Source organism: Dipteris shenzhenensis, chromosome 8 (genome assembly GCF_047967505.1).
Source record: "Dipteris shenzhenensis isolate YYH24624 ecotype China chromosome 8, Dip_SZ_1.0, whole genome shotgun sequence".
Taxonomy (NCBI): domain Eukaryota; kingdom Viridiplantae; phylum Streptophyta; class Polypodiopsida; order Gleicheniales; family Dipteridaceae; genus Dipteris; species Dipteris shenzhenensis.
The window spans coordinates 40,382,243-40,407,086 of record NC_141603.1 but is presented as its reverse complement, the minus strand read 5'-3'; the positions used below and the strand labels follow the sequence as shown (position 1 = coordinate 40,407,086).

The following is a 24,844-nucleotide window of genomic DNA, read 5'->3' as shown; positions in this document are numbered from 1 at the left end:
ATCCTGAAATTCAATTCAGCATAAGCACTCCTCTATGCTGTTCCGACAGGCATCACATTGGACAGCAAAGGGCTTGCGTAGATCTAGCAAGATAATGATAGGATCCGAGCATACCTTTTCCTTAATCTCTTCAAACGCTGCAATTTCCTTGGTATCCCACCTGAAAGACACTCCTTTCTTCTGTTGAGCATGAAGGGGTGATGCTATCTTTGGAAAGCAGCAGATGAACTGCCTGTAGTACGAGCATAATGTTGGGGTAAAGGCACTATGGCCACCCAAGTACAGTTATTACACTTAAGTACAGTTAGTACTTTTATTTGTTAAGTACACTAAGTACGGTGTACTTAGTGTTGTAACCTTATCCTTTCATATAAAAGGTTGACTGTGTGCTAGGGGAGGTACACACATACTTCTTATCCCCACACTCTTGTGTCCATCCTGCTTGTGTGTCGGTGTGCTCTCTCTCTCCCTCGCCACAAGTGGTATCAGAGCCTGCCTACCTTTCTCTCCCGTCCGCAACAGCGCCAGCAGCAGCATCGATCTGCTGCTTTCAGCAGGGCCGGCAGCATTCAGCGCTGCCAGCGCCATCAGCCATCGAGGCCAGCCGTCGCCAGCAGCATCGCTACCGACGACGCCAGCAGCGACGCCAACAGAGGCGACGCCACCAACGACGCCAATATAGGCGACGCCAGCAGCGATGCCAACATAGGCGACGCCAGCAGCGACGCCAACAGCGGCATCGCCAACAGCAACGCCACATACAGGCGACGCCTTCAGGGCCCAGCGTCGCCCATACAAGCGACGCCTTTAACGGGTCGCCAATTCGTGGAATAGGTGACGCCACCAACGGTCCGACAAGTCGCCACACAGGCGACTCCTCCAACGCACATCCAAGACAGCCCGCCAGGTCTACGAGCTCTCGTTAGAATTTTCTTCAACTGCTCCGGCAGTGTTATAGGTACAGGTGCATCCTTCGAGCTCATCGTGAGCATTACTGGTATTGGGGGAAACAGATAACTGTCTATGCCTACTGTGTGAGGAAATCCTCAACATTGAATTGCAGAATCAAGGGGCTTTTGTAGCCAGTGCCAAGTATTGGCTTGTATACGCATGCATTGCGTTTATCCTCCTATTTTCCTTGTTGGGGACCCAAACTATCAAACACAGATTGGTGGACTCGGGTGGAGAGGTATAGGTTCTCTTGCTATCACGGATCCCTAGACAAAGTCTCTTCACTTTGACTCCTCGGTCTGCCTAGCAGGTATGTATGGCAGTCCTTCTTGGGGACCTGAACTATCAGAGACGGATTGGGCTCGAATGGAGAGGTATTAGGTTCTCTTGCTATGATGCATGAGTCCGCAGTAAGCCGTCAGTCCCACATCAGAAAGTTTTGACTGTGAACAGAGCATCCCAACTACAACTCAACGCAGCATTCCAAGTTCTCATGTATATACCTAGATGAATCCATGAACACAACATAGTGCAGAATCTCATGTATCTCTACTGATTCAGGGATTATGGCTCTTATACCTCAGGTCCACATAGGTTACCATGACTGGCCCTATCTTCACCCATGACTTTAGTAGCTAAGGTGATCACACGTGTTGGTACGCATATACATGCAAATGGTTTGAAAATGTTAACCTTGAGTTAACAAGGGTCAAAAGGACAGACAAGAGCAATCAACATGAGACCATTGAATGCAGTAGCGACAAAGCTCTGCTTATAATAACTTGAGCCTTAGGGCATATTTGATCGATCTAGTAGGATAGGCATAGCCAAAATACTCTCTAGAAAGATTTGCACAAACTTTTATATATACCCTTGTAAGACTAGAATATATTCAATCGTACAAATTTAGAATGCAAAAACATGTCCCTATGTTAAATATTGCCAGTAAGCATTGCCATTCTAAGCTGAGAACATGGAGAACTCTTTGGAAACAGGAAAATAAAATATGCACATTCATTGCAATCGTCATCAAATCAAACCAAAGGACAGCCAACAATGCTAAAAACAACCCCTCCGGACTACCCAGATCATCAAATCATGGTCTAGTGAGACAAAGATAAAATCCTTAACACATGTTTTGTGTACAGTGTAGAGATAGAAAGACTAAAATCCTTGACACATGGTGTAGATATACGATATGATATGGTTGTATTAACGACATTAGCACGTGCTCAACATAGAAAGAGAAATTCATGAACATCATAGTTACCAGCCGAAACGGAAACGGAAGAAACGGAAACGGAAGAAACGGAAGAAACGGAGTTTCCGGGCCCCGCCGAAACGGAAACGGAAGAAACGGCAATATGATACAATTTATGTATAGAATTTTATTTTTTATACATAATATAATTATCAATAGAGTGCAATTTGCAAATCATACATAATACAATTATCTAGACTTGAAGCTTCAGCCTTCAAGCATCAATGCATCATTCATACTTCTTGGAGCCAGTGCCTCCTTTATAACTATCTAGGAGGGAGACATGGACCCAATAAGCATCTCTCGGCATTGAGGAGGATGGAGAGGTGAGAAGGAGGATGGAGAGGTCACAAGTGAGAAAGGATGGAGAGGTAGAAGGAGGATGGAGAGCTCAGAGGTAAAAGAGGATGGAGAGGTGGAAGGAGCCTGGAGGATCAGAGCCTAGAGGTAGAAGTGAAGGAGGATGGAGAGGTTACAGGTAAGATTAAAGAGAGGATGGAGAGAAGAAGGATGGAGGGATGGAGAGCAGGCTGCCAAGCTGCAGCTTTTGCAGGATGGAGAAGATGGAGCAAAGGATGAAGAGGATGGAGAGAGAAGGATGGAGGTCCGAGGAAAACGGGATGGAGAGTCCAAGAGCAAAGGATGGAGGGATGGAGAGAGCTTAGAGAAGGTGGAGAGAGCAGCAAGGATGCACAGGAGGAGTGCGATCAGCGGGAGGCGGCGAAAAATGGAGCCAGGCGGCGAAATCACGACTTTTGGGATTTAGGGCAAAAACAGGTTTTACGAAACGGCGTTTCTTCAAGAAACGCCGTTTCCGTTTCGCCGTTTCCGTTTCCAGCCAAGAAACGGCCGTTTCGTGCAACTATGATGAACATGTATAAATCTCTCTTAATAGAACGATGCCAACACTCATTGGGGCTCAATGTTCAGTTCACCTAATGTGCCCATGTGCTTGATCTCCTTGTGTCCATGCTCCCTTATACTATCAACATGTACTAACATGCCCTGACCCTTGCAACCCATACTCTTGCACATCCAACCTCTTCTTTCCCCCTCCCTCTACTCCTCCCTCAACCCCTTCTTCCTCTTATCCTCTCACCCTCTCCTTCACTCTCCTTCCTCCCTTTCCCTCCATTTCCCCCCTCCTACTCCTCTCTCACCTTCTCCCACTCCTCTCTTCTTTCCTCCCTCCCCTACCCTGCAAATAGAAACAGGGGGATGGAAAAAGATGCCAAGGGAGAGTAGAATATGCCAACTATGTGATCAAGGTATGGTTGAAACAGAAGAACACATGGTAATGATATGCCCTCACTATGCACACATTAGGGAAGAGTTCAATCACCTCCTTGAGGGACATAACAAACTGGCTGATTTGCTGCATAAAGGGCCACCTTCAGCTTTAGGAACATTTGTGTATAAGCTCTTCAAGCATAGGAATCCACCTGAATCCTAGAAGGTGGTTTCTCTTTCCACCCTCCCATCCTCGGGAGGAGCTTTCATGTACTTGTGATATTGTATTGCTCAGGTCCCATAGGCCGGTTTTGGTCTTCAGAGGACGATAATATATTCTTCTTCTTCTTCTTCTTCATCAGATCTACCCCTCCCCTTCACTCTCACCCACTACAACTTTATAAATCTTGTTTCCCTCTCCCATTGTATCCCTACAACCCATGAGACCTTAGTATAGACTTCTTAATCCTCACCTCCTTAAAGGAGACTAGCACTCCATTTCTCAACCTTACAGACCTTTCTAACCCTAGAGCTTCTTCTTAATCTTCAGCTCCCCTAACCCTATCATACTTCAAATCCAATAGAAAATTTTATAACCCTTAAATCCCCATGGAGGTGAGACCCTCCATCAAACCAAGTGAGAAAATTTCTTTTCTCACATGAGCTTATGTAAGAATCGTTTCCTATGCTTAAGCCTAATCCTCTAAATAGAATACAACTGAAGGCCCTATGCTACAACACACAATAACATAATCATAGGTGACTAAAGCATCCAAACTTGGAAATGAGAGAAAAATTGATAGCATTTTAATGTTGCTGCCAGGGAGATTAGCGTCGTCATAAGTGAATGTAATTCATGAGTCATCCGTGAGAAAAAACTCAAAAAAAAGAATGACAAATCACTCAAGAGCGGCAAGGAGTATAACAATGCTTCCAAATATAGCCACACTTGATGAAATTCCAGCATAAACACATGCTACAATCCTTGTAGCACCCCCCATGGTCTTAATATTCTAAAGCCAAGATATGGACACAGCATCGAAGAGCTCATGTCACCATTTGGTACTTCTCTCAAGAAATAAAGTATAATCTTTATTAGAATTGACTTCGGTCAAAGAATGTTGACTTTAATTAACTAAGAATAAGTTTTATTGTTTTACTTTTGCTTTGCATTGGTAAAAGAGAACTGTGGGGACACCCACAAGGGACTAGGATTAGTCCGAGAACTAGGAATGCATGCATTTTGCTAACCTCTAACCTCTAATGATTTTGTGTTGGAATTTGTGCAATGTGTAGGACCCAAGAGAGTGCAAAAAGGACCCAAGATTGGGGAGAAAGGCACCAAAAGCAAGTCCCACAAGGCTCTAAAACAAGGACAAGGGGACGCCTCTTTAAAAAGAGGGCCCACAAGACTAAAAAGGCGCCGAAAGCCTCAAATTTAGGAAGAAAACATATATACCCAGAGGAATCCAAGAACATTCCTAAACTCATCCTCTAAAAACACCACAGTGTGCAGTTTCAATCTCAGTCACTCATAAGATTGAAAACCATAAACTCCATCACACATAGCAGGGACTAGCTACTACGACATCCCCACTGACGTCATCAGCGCCCAACACTGGATGTAGACTATAGTATAAAAATATGCTCACACATACAAATCCACACACCCACACATACTTGAGCATTCTTTTATACAAAATCTTCGTACTGAGTTTCTGTCAATGCTCCGGAGGTGAAGGGAAAACTCAGCCATGACAAAGGCTAGCACTAAAGGAGAAGGCTAATCAAAAACTAGTACAAAATCTCCTCATTCAAGCTACAACTGCTTGTGAAGTCTAAACGATTTCATTTTAGTCTCTCCCAAACGACCATCTACATATAGCCGATAGGGCAACGCACCATTTAAGAAAGAAAGAATTATCACAATACCAGTAGGCCGTAACTTGGACGAAAACTTCACAAGGTGAAATTTGCATGTCCGCTAATACGGCAAAAGCATATACCTAGATGAATCCAGGAACATTCCCAAACTCATCCTCAAAAAACACCACATAGTGGAGTTTCAATCTCATGATAGTCACTCATAAGATTGAAAATCATGAACTCCATCACGCATAGCAGGGACTAGCTACTATGACATCCCCACTGACATCATCAGCGCCCAACAGTGGGTGTAGACCGTGGTATAAAAATATGCTCTCACACATACAAATCCACACACCCACACATACTTGAGCATCCTTTTATACAAAGTCTTCGTACTGAGTTTCTGTCGGCGCTCCAGAGGTGAAGGGCAAACTCAGCCATGACGAAGGCTAGCACTAAAGGAGAAGGCTAATCAAAAAGTCGTCCAAAATCTCTTCATTCAAGCTAAAACTGCTTGTGAAGTCTAAACGATTTCATTTTAGTCTCTCCCAAACGAGCATCTAAATATAGCTTGGCTTTTATGTAAATGAAGGTGCGGTCAGCGTGGGAGCAAGCACACGAGTAGAAGCTGAAGGTTGTCACGTCAACTAGAATGGAAGAAATGAAAGTACAAAGTACATGAAGATACACCCTAGGACTAAGTGTCCCAGGTGTCACATAGGACTAAATGTCCTATGTGGCATAAAAGGCACTAAAACACTAAAGTGCCTAAGGCAGATACCAGGGCCCATAGGACATCACTACGACCGGGAGAAGATGGCCTATAAACCCCCCTCCATGGTATGGGCTGAAGTATTCTGGAAACTTCTCAGAATACCTGGTATTTTCTGGTCATGGTGGCACATGTTCATCTAAAAGGATATAGCCACCAATGAATGTACAAGGTATGTCAGATCATGTAACAAAGGGAACCAAGTGTAAAGCCTATCGAAAGACTTCGAATTTGGGACAAGGAAATGCCTTTGTAAACATATCTGCTATGTTGTCCTCTGTGGGAAGGTAGGACAACTCTATGTCTCCTGCTGACAACCGCTCTCGAACATAATGATAGTGAACTTCAATGTGCTTGATACGCGCATGAAACACTCGATTACGCACAATGGCCAAAGCACTCTGGCTGTCAATGTAGACCATAGTGGGGGATGTCTGGTGAATACCAAGATCTGTAAGTAACTATCGAACCCAGACACACTCTACTATAGCGGTGAAGGCTGCCCTGTACTCAGCCTCACAGCTGGATGTGGCAACTGTTGATTGCTTCTTGCTTAGCCAAGAGATACATGAACTGCCAAGCAAAAAACAGTTGCCGGTATGTGACACTCTGGTGTCGAAACAACCTGCCCAGTCACTATCCGTGTAAGCATGCATGGTAAATGAACCCTGATCACCATAGAGGAGGGCTAAATCCTGAGTGCCTCTGAGATATCTGAAGACTCTCTTCACTGCTTGCCAATGCTGTGAACTGGGCATGTGCATGAACCTGCTAAGCTGGGATACTCCATACTGTAAGTCAGGTCTAGTGTGGCATAAGTAAATGAGACATCCAACAGCCTACTGGTAAAGAGTGATATCACATGGTGTGCTCCCATCATGAGCTGAAAATTTGAAGCCATGGTAGGAATAATGATTCTCTTGCATGACAAAGCAATACAGGAATGTGCATTTGCATCTCTTGCATCCCATCTTGTTTGTTCCTGAGTTGGAGGAGCAACAACATGAGTGCTAGAGGATAAAGCATCAGGAGGGGTACCCTCTGCAGAGGGACCAGCTATAGGGACAGCCACTATGGCATTGGCTGGCCTCAGGTCAACCCCAGAAACAATATTCCAAAAGTGCCTTGCAACAAGAATATGTTTCATGAGATAAGACCACATCGGATAGTTGGTGCCATCCAACTTATCATCTTCACGAAGAATGCCAAATAAGTCGTGATTGTTCCCAGCCATTGCAAATAGTACAAGTAGAAATGCACTGACAAAGTGACCAAAGAATAGCCTCAAGGCTTTCAACTGCAAAAATATATCTTGCTGTCCCAAATATAAGTAAGCCAACAACAGATATTTCCAGAAGGCTGCACTGCTGCACTGAACCTCAAGGCAACACAGTGCCTTTTCTTTCTCCGATGATAAAATAGAGAGCAAATAGACTGAAAATATGTGCAGCAGGGTATAGGAATAGAGTTACCAGCTGAAATTGAGTTTTGTCATCCTGCTTCAACAACATGTATCCACTTGCTTGGTAATATTTCTTTTTGTTTTTCAATAGTATGCTTATTAAGAAATGAAATGTTTTCCTACTGTTCAATTACGGTCAATGGGGACTAGGTCTAGCATAGGGTGAACCCCCTTGCTTGGGGTTATGGGCATTAATGACCCACAAGAGTGACGGCCTCTCTTTGAGAGGGACATCTAGAAACCACACCCCACCTGAGTACCCAAACATGGGACCAATCAAATGCACAGATTGCATACTGACCTAGGAACCATTCAAGAGAGGCCTCTCCCCTTCATTCCCTACATGAAAATTCATCACTTTTCTTCTCCCTCCTTTTGGTTGATGCAGCAGAACCTCTCCAGCTCCTTGGGTGCAGCCAGCTTCTCCCCAGGCCATTCTCTCACCTCAGCAGCACTTTCTCTCTCTACAGCAGCACACTCTCTCTCTACAGTTCCAGCCCCTCGTCTCCAAAAATCTGCCCCCTCTCAGCTCTTCTGGAACAGCAGCAGCATCCTCTCTCCTTCTCCTAGCCTGGAGCAGCCACAGCCCCTTTCTCTCTCCTGCTGCAATCTTTCTCTCTCTACTACAGAATTTCTCTCTCTGCTGTTCCAACCCCTTCCCCTTGCAGAAATCTGCCTTTCTCTGCACCTCTGGAACAGCAGCAGCTCCTCTCTTACATCCCCTCCCTTGGGATCAGCATTGGCACTCTCTCTCTACAGCTATCACTCCATAAAGGCTTTCTCTCTCTTGCCTACAGGCTGTTTTTCTAAGCTGTTCTCATTCCAGCCCCATTTCCACACTCTCCTCACCCAAGGGAGCTTCAGAGGTATCAAGGACTTCATCTACAAAAGGGTCAAGTCACGAAGGGAGTCTGTATTGTCAAGTTTATCTCATTTACAGCACTATTTCATGTTGTTTCTACTATCTTTCTAGAAACTAGTGCTTGCCTCTAATGTTGGATGTAAGTGGTGATTGTTGCAGGCTTCTTCCTTGTGGATTGGGCAAGCCAAGAGTTGAAACCTGAGCTTGGAGTCCTCCTTTCTATTGTCTACCTTGTACATATGCTCTTGACTCTTGTATCTAGGCTTTCACTGAGTTCATCAGTTTGGAAGGTGCATTGCACCTTGGTCTTGTATCTCCATTTTCAAGAATAAAGTAAGCCTCGATAGGGGGGGGGGCCGTCTTGGCCCCTCAATCATATTGCAATTTCCAATGATGTCACTTTGTGTTTAAGCTGTATAAGTCTTAATTCCAGCTTAATTGCAATCTCTTAAGTTCAAGTATATGTGTTTGGCAACTCGCAATCATTTCATTCAAACGCCTCTGCAAAATCCGTTGTCTGAATTGATAGAAAGCACCGAGTAGTTTACAAGCTCCCAACACAAAAGCCCCAAATTTGGAAACCCTGAGTGATGACATGGCACAATGTGAGAGTCCGACAGTCCTGAACCTGAATTTGACTGAAACTTCAATTTTTGGAAGGATTTCAGTTGCCAAGCTTGTCGAAAGTGTTGTTTTGACAAGTTGAAGGTCCAAATGTCAAAAGCCCTAAATTTTCCTGTTGGAAATTAGGGTTTGACAGTCAAAAACTGTCAAAATGTAGTAGGTTCAGCAAAGGGGGCTGAAACTTAGCAGATCTTGTTGAGAACAGGCTGGACAACCCGAGAGAGACTCCTGGAGAACTCGCGTGGAGTAGACGCCTGCTGTAGATGAGGATTCGTCACCTGAAGGTGCCACGAGGTAGAGCTTTGGGCAGGATGCGAGCTGGAAAAGTTTATCCAGCTAGTCGCCTAGCTAGGAGAGGTACCTAGGATGGAAATAGAGTCTCCAGAAGGGCAGCAGCAGCAAGTCGAGATGAAGGAGCAGCTACAGGGTGGCTGGAACTGCCTCAAAAGGCTTCGAACTGAAGATGTAGCTGCTGGAGAACCCTGGAGAGTGCACTAGACAGGTCGCGATTTGCATACGCTTGCTGTAGAAGTGACCCGAGGTGAAAGGACAGCCATACAAGGCCTAAACCAGCTGATGGAGATCTTCAAAGTGCTGTAAACAGCCGCCTGTGAAGTCGCCTATCAAGAGAAAGCTGGAGAAGCCAAGTTACCGCAATGAAAAGCTCCTGGAAGTCCCTAGAACTGCTCACGAACCCAAAAACGAGCTGTTGAAACAGTCGACCAGCAAGTGACTAGCTCCCAAAGAGCAATGGAGGGGCTCGGGGAGGCTGGAGAGTGCTGGGGAAGTGAGTAATGCCTGCTTTGATACCACTGAAGGTGCGGTGAGCGTGGGAGCAAGCACACGAGTGGAAGCTGAAGGCTGTCACGTCAACTAGAATGGAAGAAATGAAAGTACAAAGTACATGAAGATAGACCCTAGGACTAAGTGTCCTAGGTGTCACATAGGACTAAATGTCCTATGTGGCATAAAAGGCACTAAAACACTAAAGTGCCTATAACTATGCCTACAAGGCACATACTAGGGCCCGTAGGGCATCACTACGACCGGGAGAAGATGGCCTACAGTAAAAGTAGCTTTTAGAAAGCCGGCCCTAGCTTTTGCTAGGCCTAGTCCGTAGGCCTCCTAGATGTATTGAGAATTGTACTCAACTTCATGCTCTTCTTAGAACCAGTTGTACAAAGTATTTTCTATTGCAATAAAGACCTTCGAGGGGTCCAGCCCTTATTTCTAGGCCCTAGTGCTGTGTTTTGTTCTTTCCCCCCCCTTCTGAGCTCTTTCTACTGCTGCGAACTGTTTCTTCTCCTTCCAAACCAAATTGCGATTTGTTCCAACGTCATAGTCTTGCAACATTCGCATGTGTGAGTGTCATACGGGAGAGATTCTACTGCGATTTCTGTTCCAGCCGCCTGAATCTGCTGCGATTAGAGCTTCCAGCCCTTCCAGATGCCCCAGAATTCCAACGATTTGCTCCAAAAGGCTGATCTTGGTATTGGTAAAGGTTTCAGCTCAAAATCATGAGCATTTCTCCCTTTTACAATTCAGCATTTTGACATAACCATTAAAAGCTAAAGCACGTTGATTTTAGGCCACAAGTCCTTGACACACACCCTACAATTCCTTACCGCCCACTCTACAATTACCACCCCCTACAATTCCTCAACAAACAGTTTACAAACCCTACAATTCCTTGACACCCACTCTACAATTCCTTGACACCCTAGCCCCTCCTTCCACTTCCACTGCAAGCTCTTTCCCAGGCCCAATAACTCTTCCCCATTCAATTTTTTGCACACATCCTTTCTCTTTTTGGACCATCTCCTTCACTCCTCCACTTTTCCTCCACCACCACTCCACTGCACCTCCTCTACCACTGCTCCACTTCTTCTCCAGCATCACTCCTACTTGATAGGACCACTTTATGCAGAATATAATGGATACCAATGGGAAATGGAATTGTCTTCTTAATGTAACTACTCTAACTAACATAACAGTAGGTGAGAAAAGGCCCTAAGAAACGTGAAACCCTACAATTCCTTGACACCCCCTCCTTACCACCCACTCTACAATTCCTTGACACCCTAGCCCCTCCTTCCACTTCCACTGCAAGCTCTTTCCCAGGCCCAATAACTCTTCCCCGTTCAATTTTTTGCACACATCCTTTCTCTTTTTGGACCATCTCCTTCACTCCTCCACTTTTCCTCCACCACCACTCCTCCACTGCACCTCCTCTACCACTGCTCCACTTCTTCTCCAGCATCACTCCTACTTGATAGGACTACTTTATGCATAAGATAATGGATACCAATGGGAAATGGAATTGTCTTCTTAAGGTAACTACTCTAACTAACATTACAGTAGGTGAGAAAAGGCCCTAAGAAACGTGAAACTTATTATTTCGTTACTTAGTGATCAAATTTACTAATATAAAGCGCACGGTTTCCTAGAGAGGACACAATAACGTGTGCTTTACCATTAAAGCTTTTGAGCATATGTCCCTAGATCAAAAGCCATTGGCAATACCAATGGCTACGATAAATAAGTCCATTCGTCATCTTAAACATGGGCAAACATGCCATTGTGAAGGCTTCCATAATGACTTTCAAACCCTAGTGTCCAATCATGCATAGTAATTACGTGATTCTGCATCCTTAGATTTCATAATTCGTATAGTATAGAACCCAACACGCAGAGCTGCACGTTCAGTTCAGTTTTCAAAGTATTACCGTGCAATTACAACGAGGCGAAGGCGCAGGTACATTCTCATCAACCTGCACGGCGACTTTCTTAGCCGCTTCCTTCTGAATGCTTGCCTGCCCAATGGAGAATACGCGAAAAGTTATCACCTCATTCAGTTGCACGAATGAATGAACAAACCAGAAACACCCCCTAAGAAGTCGAAATGGGAGAGTAATTAGATCGCCTATATTGTTGTGCTCCATATCATGACCACGAAAATTTTTGACAAACTATAAATAGATAAAGTAAGGTGTTTAGGAACTTTGAGATGAAAATAGCAGGCGACGAAAGGACAACCAATGGGTTTAAGAATTGGAATAAAGTGAAGTGGGCAGCAGCAACATAGAGAGCGTGAGCTAAAGAGAATCGAAGAGCTTACAAGAATGGCATCGATGTCGTCCTCCTCCTTGAGTTTTTTGTCATCGCGGCGGGCACGCTTCTCTACAGACTTGGCAGTTTTGCGCTCGGTCTTCTCCTTGCCTTTGCCAGGCTTCTTTTGCTTCTTGCCCGCCATAGCTACTTCCTCCTTCCAGCTTCTAGCAGCGACACCAAGGTTGTGGAAAAACACTCGCTTAAGTACCCTTCTATTTCTAGTCACCCTTCCAAGACTTTGGCCTAGCACTTTGATTTAGGACTTGGGGATCCTCAAAGTGTTAACCCGTGTAGTACAATCGAGATCTTCTAACACTCGCACATCTTACTAGAAAGCTTGCTTAACCTTTCAGTCTAAGTCCAAGGACTAGGAGGGGGAGAAGGGAGACGGTTAGAGAGCTAGATTTGCCCAAGCTTCCATACTATAAGTAAGGACAACCTCTTGCCCTCTTAAGAGCAATCTGCTTGCCCTCGCTCGTCGCTGCTTACAAAATATGGATGAGGATAGACTCAATGGATGCTCATTGTATTCCACTTGTGGCAATTATGAGAATCTTGACTCAAAGAGAGAACGTAAAAACACGTCAATAATTGGTCAAGATGATGGGATTAACTATGCTATGTATTGGATTTGAAAAACCTAATGTCCATGTAAATACGTTTTGAGAGTTTGATTCATGAAAGGATTAAGGGAAATAATGAAGATAGGATTATAATTTGTAGCAACCTTGGATGGTGAATCTTCCAGTTTGTATGATCTCTTTCCGTGGGCAGAATTGACGAAGTCTTTCTTTTAATAATTATAAAATGGACAATATGCAAGTGTTCCTTGGTGAATCGATTCATACTTATGGTATGAGAATGAAGATTCTAGCAAGGAAGAGATAAGCACTAGCATCCCAAGATGACCTTGGGGCATGTTCATCAATGGATTACCTTTTGATTTGGATTACATGTAAGTTGCAATAATCAAGTACCTTGGATCGAGCCATAAAAATTACTACCCTTGGGAGATTGCATGACCAAGAATGTGTGCTTCCCATATGAGGTATTATTATTCTAATTTTTTGTATAGTTAAAAAACTTAATCAATTAATGTTCAAAGTCTTTGCCTATGTAGAGCAATATGCCTCAACCAATGCAGCCAACACCCACTCTACCTATAGGTGAGACAATTCCAAGTTGTAACTAGTTAAGATGTAAATCATCATTTGAGATGAAAAATGAATTTTGATGGATAGTATTGAAATATTTAGACCATTCCAAAGCATCTTTCAAACGAGATTCTAGATCAAAAGATTCACAGAATCCATATAATCACACTTGTCAAGACCTCAACGGTTCAAAAGCACAAAGTTCAAATTTGTAATCCTAGGAATTGAAGCAAACAACTGGCATGTTTAATGAAGTTACTCTCGATTAAAACCCACCTTATGGTGGACTTGCTTGGAGATTATGGATAAGCATTGTATAAGGAAGTTATGATGCAAAGTGGATAAAAGCAATGGCTAAACAATCACTAATAGTGGTGATTAATGGTTTGAACTAGGATGATGTTAAGAAGGAAGCAAGAGGAAGCCCTTCACCTTACTGCTTCCATGGCTTAATAAAACTTTGTCAAATTTTATCACCCTTTTGTCTTCACAAAACTTCCATCATCCCAAATATACACAATGGCCAAGTTTATTTCCAAGGATCTCCTTCTCAATGCCTTTCCCCAACTACTAAAGGAGGTCAAAGGATGGTTATGGCAGTCAAACCTTGACAAACAGTTGAAGTTCAACTATCCTTCCATCCATATGGGGAATATCATCAAACTCACCGTGCTATCCCTTGATAGCACTAGGAAATCCATTGGAAAGGATCCTTTTACCCAATGAGTGATATTTTCATCAATATTAGTTATAGCATGATGCCCTTAAGAGTTGAAAAGACGAAGACTAGTGGAGCAAGGAATTGCAATAAGGAGAATAAGCTACTCGAGAGCAACCTACCTGAGGAGCACCAAGATTGAATAGGACAACGCAACTCATAGATTTGGATTTGGATGACTATAAAGATTTAGTCCCTCTGATGGTTTTCGAGCAAAGGCGCCCAAGTCACATAAGGGCATTAGCCTGGAACTTCTTTGACATTTCCATCTTCATTCGAGAGGGCATCCCACTCTCCCCCACCTTTTGACCAAGAGCCAAGCTCTCCTCCATCATTTGAACAAGAGGAAGTCTCTTACCTCCAATATCTCCTCCTCCATAGCTCCCATCTCAGAATCCTAATATTGATTGATAATCTTTGCTTCCCACAAAGATTATAGGATTATAATCCCTCTCAAGAATCCCTGATGCACATGGGTAGGATATAGGTCTTTCGTCCGAGTGGCTCTCTGATTGACAGGAGATGAAGATGAGGATGAATCTAACAAAGAAGAGTAGGTGTATACCTTTAAGGAGTAGATGGACATGCTCAAATAGTTTGAAGCCAATGTAGAGGAATACAAATAGGGAGTTTGATAGCTCAAAGAGCAAGAAGCGTGCTCATTGCTGAGTCCAAAAGCATTGGCTAACAAGTTTGAGAGATAGATAGACCAAGAAAGCATGTGCAATGGGTTTGGTTGCAATAGGAAGAGCTGCAGGTGCAACAAGCTCGTGACATAAGTGGAAGCTTAGTTTTTCAGAGGAAGCCTTATGTTTTAAGGTGGCTAAGTGGGAAAGACTAGTGCACTCAAGAATCAATTGGCCAATCTAACAAACGAATCATTGAAAGAGATTGAGAAATTAAGGAAGGACTTAGACCATGTCTAAGTCAGACTGCGGACCTCAAAGTCCAAAAAAAATGATGCAAAGTTGATTACCATTCAATTATAGAGGTGCCAATGGGAGAACCAATTGGTCAACGCCATGTTGACAATTGAGAAAAAGTGGGTCATGAAGTTGATCAAGGAAATATAGAAAAAGGAGAGTGCTCATGCTCATCTTCGAGGGCAACCAAATTCAATTCATTATGAAAAAGATGAATTGAGGATTGAGATGGAGACACTGAAGTAGTTGCTTCAGTGACCTCAAGCTGATTTTGTGATCCATTTTCTTTTAATTGTCCTATTCTTTGGGGTTTAGTTTTATGTAAGAAGATGCCAAAAATTATACGTGTAAACATCATCGGGGGTGGCGATTTAGGGAAAGTGCATACGTGTGAGTGAGCATTCAGATAAGTAGGATCTATTACTAAATCAAGGACACACAAGTATGTACAAGAAGAGTTAGGATATCAACATATGTACAAGTACACAGAGGAACTTGAAGAAGCTACAGCTAGGTTGGGACATAGAAAGCAAGAGAGAGACTTGGATGTTCTCTCATCCTCCTCTTTGTAACATAATGGTGGTATTATTTGCTTATTAAATAATATAAATGATTTTGCAATTAGATTTCTTATACTGTTTAATCTTTCAACATCTTCCATTCTTTGTTTAAGGCTATTTCAAATTATGTGGACAAGATAGGAAAGAAAGGTTTAAATGCTAGGATGCATTGTTCTTCCATGTAGTAAAGTCTTGAAAGGCAATAATCCTAGACAACTGATAGGTGTTGATGTAGTCGATAGGTAATCTTATCACTCCTATGAATTGATTTGAGTCATCCATTTCAAATCAACGTTGAAGAGTACGGAGGTTGGTGATTGCAAGAGATCAAATATTTTGATAATCATTGAGGGTCCTTGCCTATGTTGAAAAGGAGTTTTATCTTTCTAATTGTTTGATTCAATTTCAACGACTACTTTGAGTTAAAAACTTTTCGAGCATCTAGTGCATTTGTCTAGAGATAAAATATCCTAACTCTAGCAATGCTATTGATGATGGACAGATTCTTGGTCCCTTCATCTTTATAAAAACTAAGAAATTTTTAGGGACGGTGTGCTTTTATGCACGTGTTATCCCTAATAGAAGCCAATACTTGAGTACTTTAAATCATATACTTTATGCACATCAGTTCACCTAGACATCAATCCCAAATAGCTTTCGAGGCTTTGATGGAAGGAATCATGGGCCAAGGAAGAAGGGGTGAGTGATGGCAAGGTAGATCCTTGAACCTAGCGTAGAATTCAAAGAGAATGATGGAGAGGCGCAATTTCAACCCAATTGAACCTTTTCAAAAGAGCTGACAAAATATGAAGACGGGAGAGAAGAAGAGTGGAGACGAGAAGAGAGGGCATAGCTAGAGAGCACACCAAAAATGACTAATTGTACACTAGATTTAGTTGAAAATGTAGAATATATACAAACCCATTTAGGGTTAGGGTTAGGGCATCTAACCCTTTCCTTTATAGCACTCTATTGGGTTAGTGCTATGCACATATGATCACATGATGGTGCTATGCACACATGATCACATGATGTTGAGCGTGAACTCTCAACACCTTCCCTCAAGATCAACATCATGAAGTAGGCCCTCCCTCAAGATGATGATTATGGGGAATCGAAGAAGGACTGAACATTACATTCCATCACACTCCTTTAATGGGAATGTCCTTCCTCTGCATCAAACCAAGAGCTAGTCAGTGTTTCTCGAATAGCTCTTTACCGAGTGGTTTGGTAAAGATATCTGCAAAATTCTCTTTGCTATCACAATGTTGGAGTGTGATGTCACCAAGTAACACTCTTTCTCTGATGAAGTGCTCTCTGACATCAATGTGCTTTGTCCTGGAGTAATATACCAGATTCTTGGCCAATGCTTGAGCCGATTGATTATCACAGTATATTGTTGTTGGCTTTGACTCATCAAAGTAATCTGTTTCTGACAATAGTCTTCTTAGCCATATAGCCTCACATGCACCTATAGTGAGTGCTCTATATTCTACTTCAGTCGAAGACAAAGAAATAGTTGGTTGTTTGTTGGAAAACCATGATATAGCACCTTGACCAAGGAAAAATGCATATCCCTGTGTCGATCTCCTGGTCTCATGATCTCCGGCATAGTCATTGTCACAGTATCCATGTAATCGTGGATGACTTCCTCTATATTATATTCCAAATTGTCTTGTACCTCTGATGTATCTCAAGACTCTTTTGGCTACATTCCAGTGAGACTATTTTGGATTTGCCATAAACTATGCAAGGGAACTTATTGCATAACAAATATCTGATCGTGTGATAGTTAGATACATACTGTAGTACCTGTCATTGATTGTAGGCTTTTCTGCATCTTTAGTAAGTTTCAAAGTCAGTTCCATGGGAGTGGCTGCAATCTTGCAATTTGCCATATGAAACTTCTTCAAGAGACCGTCAACATACTTGAGCTGACTCATAAATGTGCTATGTAAATCTCTCCTTAACTCAATACCAAGACAATAGTACATAAGTCCAAGATGTTTCATGTCGAACTCTACAAATAAGTCTTGTTTTAGTTTTCTCATGAAGCTATCCTTGCTTCCGGTCACAATTAGATCATCTACGTATAAAAGTGCAATAGTGATTTCTTCCCCTTGAACTTTGTAGTAGAGAGTGTGATCTGCATTGGACTTCATGTAACCCAGATTAGCAACATACATGTCGATTCTATTGTACCAACTTCTAGGTGCTTGCTTTAAGCCGTAGAGACTTTTCTTGAGATGGCAAAACTTATTCTCTTTTCCTGGTTCAACATAACTTGCTGGTTGTTGCATGTAGACTTCCTCGTCTAGATAACCATTGAGAAATTCATTCTTGACATCGAGCTGGTATACATTTCATCTATTGAGTATCACTAGTGATATCAAGAACCGTACAGAATCCATCTTTGCTACTAGAGCATAAGTCTCATCATAGTCTTGAGGTGTTTCTAGCAATTCTTGCTCTTCTTCATCAACCTTTTCTGTAGATGACTATGAAGTCAATGCTTTATCTCCTGTGTTTTTGAGGTTTTCCATTGTGATTCCTCATTGAAGATTACATCTCTGGAGATAATGACCTTGCGGTTGATGGGTTCATACAACTTGTATGCTTTGCTTTCTTCACTGTAGCCAACCATGGTGCATTTGCATGACTTCGCATCCAATTTCTTGCGATGATCATCATGTATGTGGGCATATGCTATGCAACCAAATATGTGGAGATGCCCAATGTGTAGCTTGTGTCCTGTGAATGCTTCACGAGGAGTCATACCCTGTATCGGTTCGGTCGCGGAAGCTGATTAAGCAAGTAGTTTGCAGTGGCTATTGCTTCTGCCCAATACTGATTCGGAAGATGCTTCTCACTAAGCATTGCTCTAGCACTGTCTACTAAAGTCCCATTCTTCCTTTCAACTCTTGCATTCTGCTAAGGAGTATCTACACATGTGAATTGTCTTCTAATGCTGTGACTTCTGCAAAAGTTCATGAATGTTGAAGACATGTATTTACCTCCTTTATTTGATCTCATGACTTTGATCTTTCTGCCTGTCTGGTTTTATACCATGGCTTTGAATTCTTGAAATCTGGAAAACACTTTAGATTTCTCTTTTAGAAAGTAGACCCAAAAATATTTGTTGTAGTCGTTGATGAAAGTCAAGTAGTAAAGTCAACCATTGATGCTGAGGGTCTGGGCATAACCCCATACATCTGTATGAATCAAATCAAGAATACCTCGTGCACAAGAGGTAATTCTGCCCAAATTGCTTTGCTTTTTTTTGCCGAAGCAGCATGCTTCGCAAACTTGTCCAAGAAACTGTAGCTTCGGAATCGCGATTGCCATATTTTGATTCCTGAGATCTAACAAGTACTTGAAATTGACATGACCATATCTCTTATGCCATTTTGCAGATAGTGGCATCTGAGCTGACATGGCATGCTTATCTGCTACTGTAGCTAGCATTCTGTACAAGCGTCCTTTCTTGACACCTTTTGCTACTAGCTGACATCTTCTGGATTTGTCTCCGATAGTGCATTCATCTCCATCAAAGATGACTTGGTAGTTGTGTTCCATCATTTGACCTACTGACAAGAGGTTCTTGCTGAGCTTTGAAACGTAGAGTACATCTTTCACTAATCCTTTCGTACCAATGAAACTATTCATAGGAATAACACTTGTCCCTTGAACTAGATTCGGTGTATTGTCTGTTGTGTAGATGACATTTTTTCTTACCTTATAATGGTTTCATCTCTGTGAACCATTCCTAATGATTTATCATGTGAGATGCTGCTGCACCACTGTCAATATACCAAGGATCCTGTTCAGCTTGGTCGACTTGATAGTTGAAATCCTCTTTTGGATTGAAATCAATGTCTAGGTACACTATATGAGTTTGTTGCATTTTTTCATTTTTGCGAGAAACACATTCCCATGTTCATTTGCAAGTGGGCTTATTAGCAAGACAAGTTTGTGAAAATTATCCACACATAGGAGATTGATGGATAAACTTTGGCCCCCCCAGGATGCTAATAAATTCTACTTCTACTTCTACTTCTAAATTTTTGAACTTTCCCTTTCTGATTGTCCTTGACCCATGCATATGGATGTATCAATAGTGGTAGTTATCCTGAGTAGCGGTGGTGTTATTTAAGGATCTTTAACGTTGATTCGTACTCGATTGACCCAAGGTTTACACAAATCTTACCATGGTTCAACTAACCCAAGTAGCTGAACCTAACCACAGTTAGCTTTGACACCTTATCTGCCATGTGGCCCTTTGTAGACTAACCCAAGGTGAGTGGCTTATCTGCCATGTATCTCTACCTTAGGCTGCCATGCGTCCTAAGGTTAGGACCTTAGAACATGAGGAAGGTTTGAAGCTTCTTGCAATCGGCGACGCGACGAGAAGGTCGTGACGGAGGTGCGGGTGTTGGCCACTGTCGTAGGAGCCGTGCTAGAGGCCGCATGAGAAGGCTGTTGATAAGCACTCCCATTTCAGCAAGGGTATGCAGTTGGAAGGCCAATTAGAAGGCACTTGGGAAAACACTAGAATTATTTTGCCATCAAAGAGCCCGAATTGCTCATGCACCACCACCAAGGGCTTCTAAAAGCCTGACTCCTATCCCACAATTGTAATCATGAACATATTTCTTTCCTTTTTAGAGACTAATCATGATGTAAGTCAATTAGGGCAAGAGGTCTATTATTGGTAGTCACAACCCACCCTCGCCATATGCTTTCACATAGATTGCATCACTCTACATGCCCATCGTTCCTTTCCAAGCTACCAATGGACCACATAGTTTACACGCCTCTACCATCACAACAATCAGATTCATCTTTTGACTATGCTTTAGCTTTAATTTTTCTTTCCTTCTCCTTTGTGGATGAAACCTAAAAGATGATAGCATAATAAGCTTTGTGGATGGAAGTTGATGTTAATGCTGAGAGCTGTGTAAGTTGAGCCACTTTGTATGTGGAGTTTCAACCATTGGTTGCTGACTCTGTCTTCCTTCTAGATCAAACACCTTAAATTGATTGAGAATATTGGTTGACTTCCATAGGTTTTTCCTTGTTGATTATGCTTTTGTTTAAACCTATGCATTCCTTCAAGTTGTCCTTCTATTCCACCATACCAACACAAAGATCCACCTAATCTTCTATGTAATGCAATGCCTCTTTGATTATTGTTTTAAATTCACAATGCCACCACTAAACATGTCGATGATGCATGCCAAGGCCCTCAAAAACATCTAAACGCTTCATACCCACATGTATATCCTCAATCATAGCAATGAGTGACAATCTGTGAAAGAGAATCAGACGCCATTACAGAACACTGCAAAATATTCTGTCACTACGAAAAACAATCCATACTGCCTCTGTAAAAGCCATATCCCACTTGTGGATCTAATCACCTCAATGCCCAAGGCAACAAGTCCATTGTCATTCGTTCCCAAGGCTAATTCTGGCACAAGTGGAGAAGTTGGCTATTTCGCCAAGTAGCCAACTGACAGCATAGCAATCTAACATGTCTGACCATCACCATTTGATTGAGGGACAGCATCATTTCTTGCGTAAAGCTCTGATGCAAACCAACAAAATCTTGACTTTGGAGCAAGCGCCTGAACCTGCTCGGGCTTGCTCTTAGTTTCGTGGAGACACCTTTCCCAATCAATAATGCTAACCCACACAGATTTCCCATTTACAGCAGCAGCTGAGCCTTTACGCACCATGTAAAATCACTCATATAATGGCCTCCATTAAAATAAGGCATAAATTCCCAATGTGGAGGACCCATTCTTAGAGCAAGTGCTCATACCAACACACTGTGTTTCAATTGCATAGATGCTTCTTTCAGAGATTTTGTGAACTTCATTTTTGTAGTGCCCTTAAAAGATTTGCCTATGAAATACTTGTCTGGATCTAGACTTGCAACTCCTTGTATCCTACCTAAAAAATATCACCCTCAGTCCTGAAACCAATCCTTTTATTGGTAATCACCTCATACATGTCTTGCGGCAACCAAATGACATAGCTGCTTGTTGAGAACATTGTATTGATAGAAGTTGTGCTTGACTTGGCACCTACACCCATCAACACATTCGGCTCTACACGTGCTTCTATAGGGTCATTTTTTTACTTGGCCAATGCAGTTTTCCCTATTCTAAGCCATCTTAGATTTGCTTTGTAGTATTGGTCATTGCCTTGAGGTCGTGATTTTTAGGACATACCTTATGCAGACCACTTTGGTTGAAGTATGATCCATGTGTGCTCATTCATGGGTTTCATTGGGTTGCATTGGATGCTTTATAGGCCATTTGGATGCATTGTGATCCTTGTTAGATGCGTCAATAGGCTTAGATTGTTGAGATATCAGACTCCACTCGTGATATGCCAGAGTGACTATTGTGCATTTATGTCACCGACTTGTTAGCTACAGATGCGGTTGGTACACCGCCCACGAATAATAGCTGGATGATAGCTATCCTTATCTACTCTAGTTTGTGGCTCAGTTAGTATGCCACCTTAGTTAGTTGAGTTTGGTTTGAGACCCACATATAAGGTTCTTCTATTTCTTTGTACTAGAGTTCTTTTGGCTTTCACAACTAAGAAGAGGGAAACTGTTTTCAGCCTCCACCTGTGTGTGTATTCCCCCATTGTGCATGTGAGAAAGCCGCAAATGAGACTCCTTCGCTCTCTCCCACTATCTTCACATGGTATCAGAGCCTTGTTCGTGGTAAGGAGCTCAAGAAAGCAAACCAAGTTCGTGGTGTCCTGGTAAGAGGACCAGTGTTGCTTTCCTATTTCGAGTTTGAGAGCAAATCTCTGCAGGTAGCACAGCCAGAAGTGCAAGAGTGCACTGTCTCAGATTGAGACGCCCTTCGTGAGGTCCAGTTCCGCTTCCGCACACCATCCTGGTACAGAGGTCCATCTCTGGTAGCACCTCTTGGCACCACCCCCTTCCATCACATTCCTGCCTTCGAATTCGAGCAACCCAACCTCCACGATCTTCCAGTTGTCCCCCTCATAATGAGTGAACAACCTGGAGTCTTCCAGGCACCATGCTCTGAGGATCTATTTCAACCCGTCCTTCCTTTGGCAAGGTCTGCAACCAATGAATATTTCCAGATAACCTGGACCATGAACTCTTGCTGAGTTCTCAAGCAGGTACTCTTCTAGCTTCAGTACTCTTTGTCCATCACCTTCTAGCAATGTGCGTCCGAGATTTGAAGAAGCACCAATACTTCCCCTTCTGCCTTCGAAGAAGGTCAATTCCTTCCAATCTCGTATCACCTGAGACAAATGAAGAGCAGAGTCTCTCCACAGCATGCTATAAAGGCTCAAATGCAAATATCAAATACATACCAGACTGTTGTACTGCCTGAATGTTTGTCTTGACTCTTGAAAGCAAACTCCCATTGAGGCACCCACCAAGTGCCTGTGTAATCCTGTACTGTCCCCTTATGAACTCCAGCATCCATCTGACCATGAGGCCCCAGGGCCTTCCATGGAATCCACCCTCGTGTTAGTGTCAATAGCCACACACCTGGAAGGTACCAAGCGCTCCATGTTGTCCTTCACCTTCACAAAGGCATTTGACTCCTCATCGACCCACATCTCTATGTCAGACATCCTCACTGTGATTTCTGGATCAATATATCTAGCCTCGGTAACACTCGGTGATGTCACCAAGAACAACTCTTTGATTACCACATTTGCTTTGGCCTCTCCCTCTGAATCTAAGTCAGACTTCTTTTTGTTTTTCTGATCCCCCTTTTTCTTTCTGTAGTCCTTTGCAAAATGTCCTGGCGTATCACAGTAGAAGCACTTCTTCTGCTTCTTCCTTTTAGAAGTCCCCTCGTCATTAGAGTCGTCTTTCTTGGACTTGCCACTGTTAGGCTTGCCCTTTCCTTTGCCAACGGAATCCTTCGCCAGCATCGCCTTGTCGTCTTTATCCTCGTTGTAGAGCTTCTCCCGAGCTTCCTCCTATAGCAGTAATGGACCCAACTCCTCGAATGTCAAAGGTTTGGTCCTTTGTCCTGCTGTCACATTAAAATTGAAAGTTTGCTTGGAGAGACCATTGCATTGGTTCTTGCCATAATAATTAGATGCAATCTATCATTCTAAACATCGTTGTAGCACTGACCACCTGTCATCATGTAGCCTCTTCTGATGTTCCCTTCGATGTTGCCTTGAAAGTATTTGCAACTCACAAGGTTGTCTCTAACTATTATCTCTAACTATTATGTATACCAAAATCATCCACAATCTCAATATTTACAACACAACATCACTTGTAGCCCACAAGGTTCTAGATTTCAATACAAAAGGAGACGAGATGGATATGAGCATATGTGCTCTCCCATCGCTTGACATATTCTCCCATCCATCCCCTTGCATACAACATTATATCCGATATAATTAGAGCTTCATCCACTACTTCTATCACCTATCATATTCTTCTATCACTCTATATTGCATTGAGGCAGAGTATGCAGCATTATGGCTGCACTTAAGCTGAAGATTCAGAAAATAATGATCAAGGGAGATTCTCTACTTGTTGTAAAGCAGGTTCTAGGAAGTTGGCAAGCAAGAAACCCGAGGTTGAGAGGGTATCCACCTGGAGTAAGGAAGACAAGGGATGTTTTGAGAGCACCTGGTAGTGAGCCTATTTTGCGCAGGTCTACCAGAGTTAAGTAAAGCATGATGAAATGGTTGGTTGAACTACAAGAATATACTTTCTCATTTTTGGTGGAGAGCACTTCCAGAGCCACACTGGCAGATCTGTTAACATACAAAGAGGGCCCCATTTTGGTAAAGAAAGTAGAGAAAAAGATAGATAAAGAGGAGCATGCTATCATTCCAGGAGCATCTATCTTGCATTTTGATGGCTCATACAGGAAGAGTTTACATCAAGCTAATGGAGGATATGTGATTATGATTCAGAGAGCAAGCTGATTCAGAAGGAGGGAGTCCATTTAGAAGCCGAAAGAATGTCCACCACCATGGTTTCCTCTGTCGTGGAATTTCCCTCTACTGGATTGATTGCCTTGGTCGTACTGCTTCTTGCAGGGTAATATCTTTCATAGTGTCCAAACTTATGACAGTAGTTGCACTGAATGTTTGACACATTGATGGATGCATTCCCTCGTCCTTGGAATCTTTCTCAATTGGAATGATTTCCTCTTTGCTGATTTTGATGTTGGTGACGCTGATGCTGACTTTGATTTTGTTGTTAATGATGATCACCACTTTTCTGGAATGATCTTCCTCTGCCTCTTCCTCTACTTCTGTTTGAAGCTATGACTGCCTGATCATTAGAATGACCTTTACATGCTTGA

General features: G+C 42.7%; 1 protein-coding gene across 2 annotated transcripts in view; it reads right to left on the bottom strand.

The window, feature by feature from the left end:
* LOC147899499 (Galactose oxidase/kelch repeat superfamily protein) overlaps positions 1 to 12,501 on the bottom strand; it is a 121,770-nt gene extending 109,269 nt beyond the window's left edge. For both annotated transcript variants that reach the window (XM_087378048.1, XM_087378049.1), the window contains exons 1-2: positions 12,150 to 12,501; positions 11,758 to 11,844 (exon numbers count right to left, since the gene is read on the bottom strand). In XM_087378048.1, the coding sequence (XP_087234174.1) occupies positions 11,758 to 11,844; positions 12,150 to 12,284 (222 nt within the window). In that variant the 5' untranslated portion in view covers positions 12,285 to 12,501. The remainder of the gene's footprint in view (positions 1 to 11,757; positions 11,845 to 12,149) is intronic.
* Between the last annotated feature and the right edge of the window lie 12,343 nt (positions 12,502 to 24,844).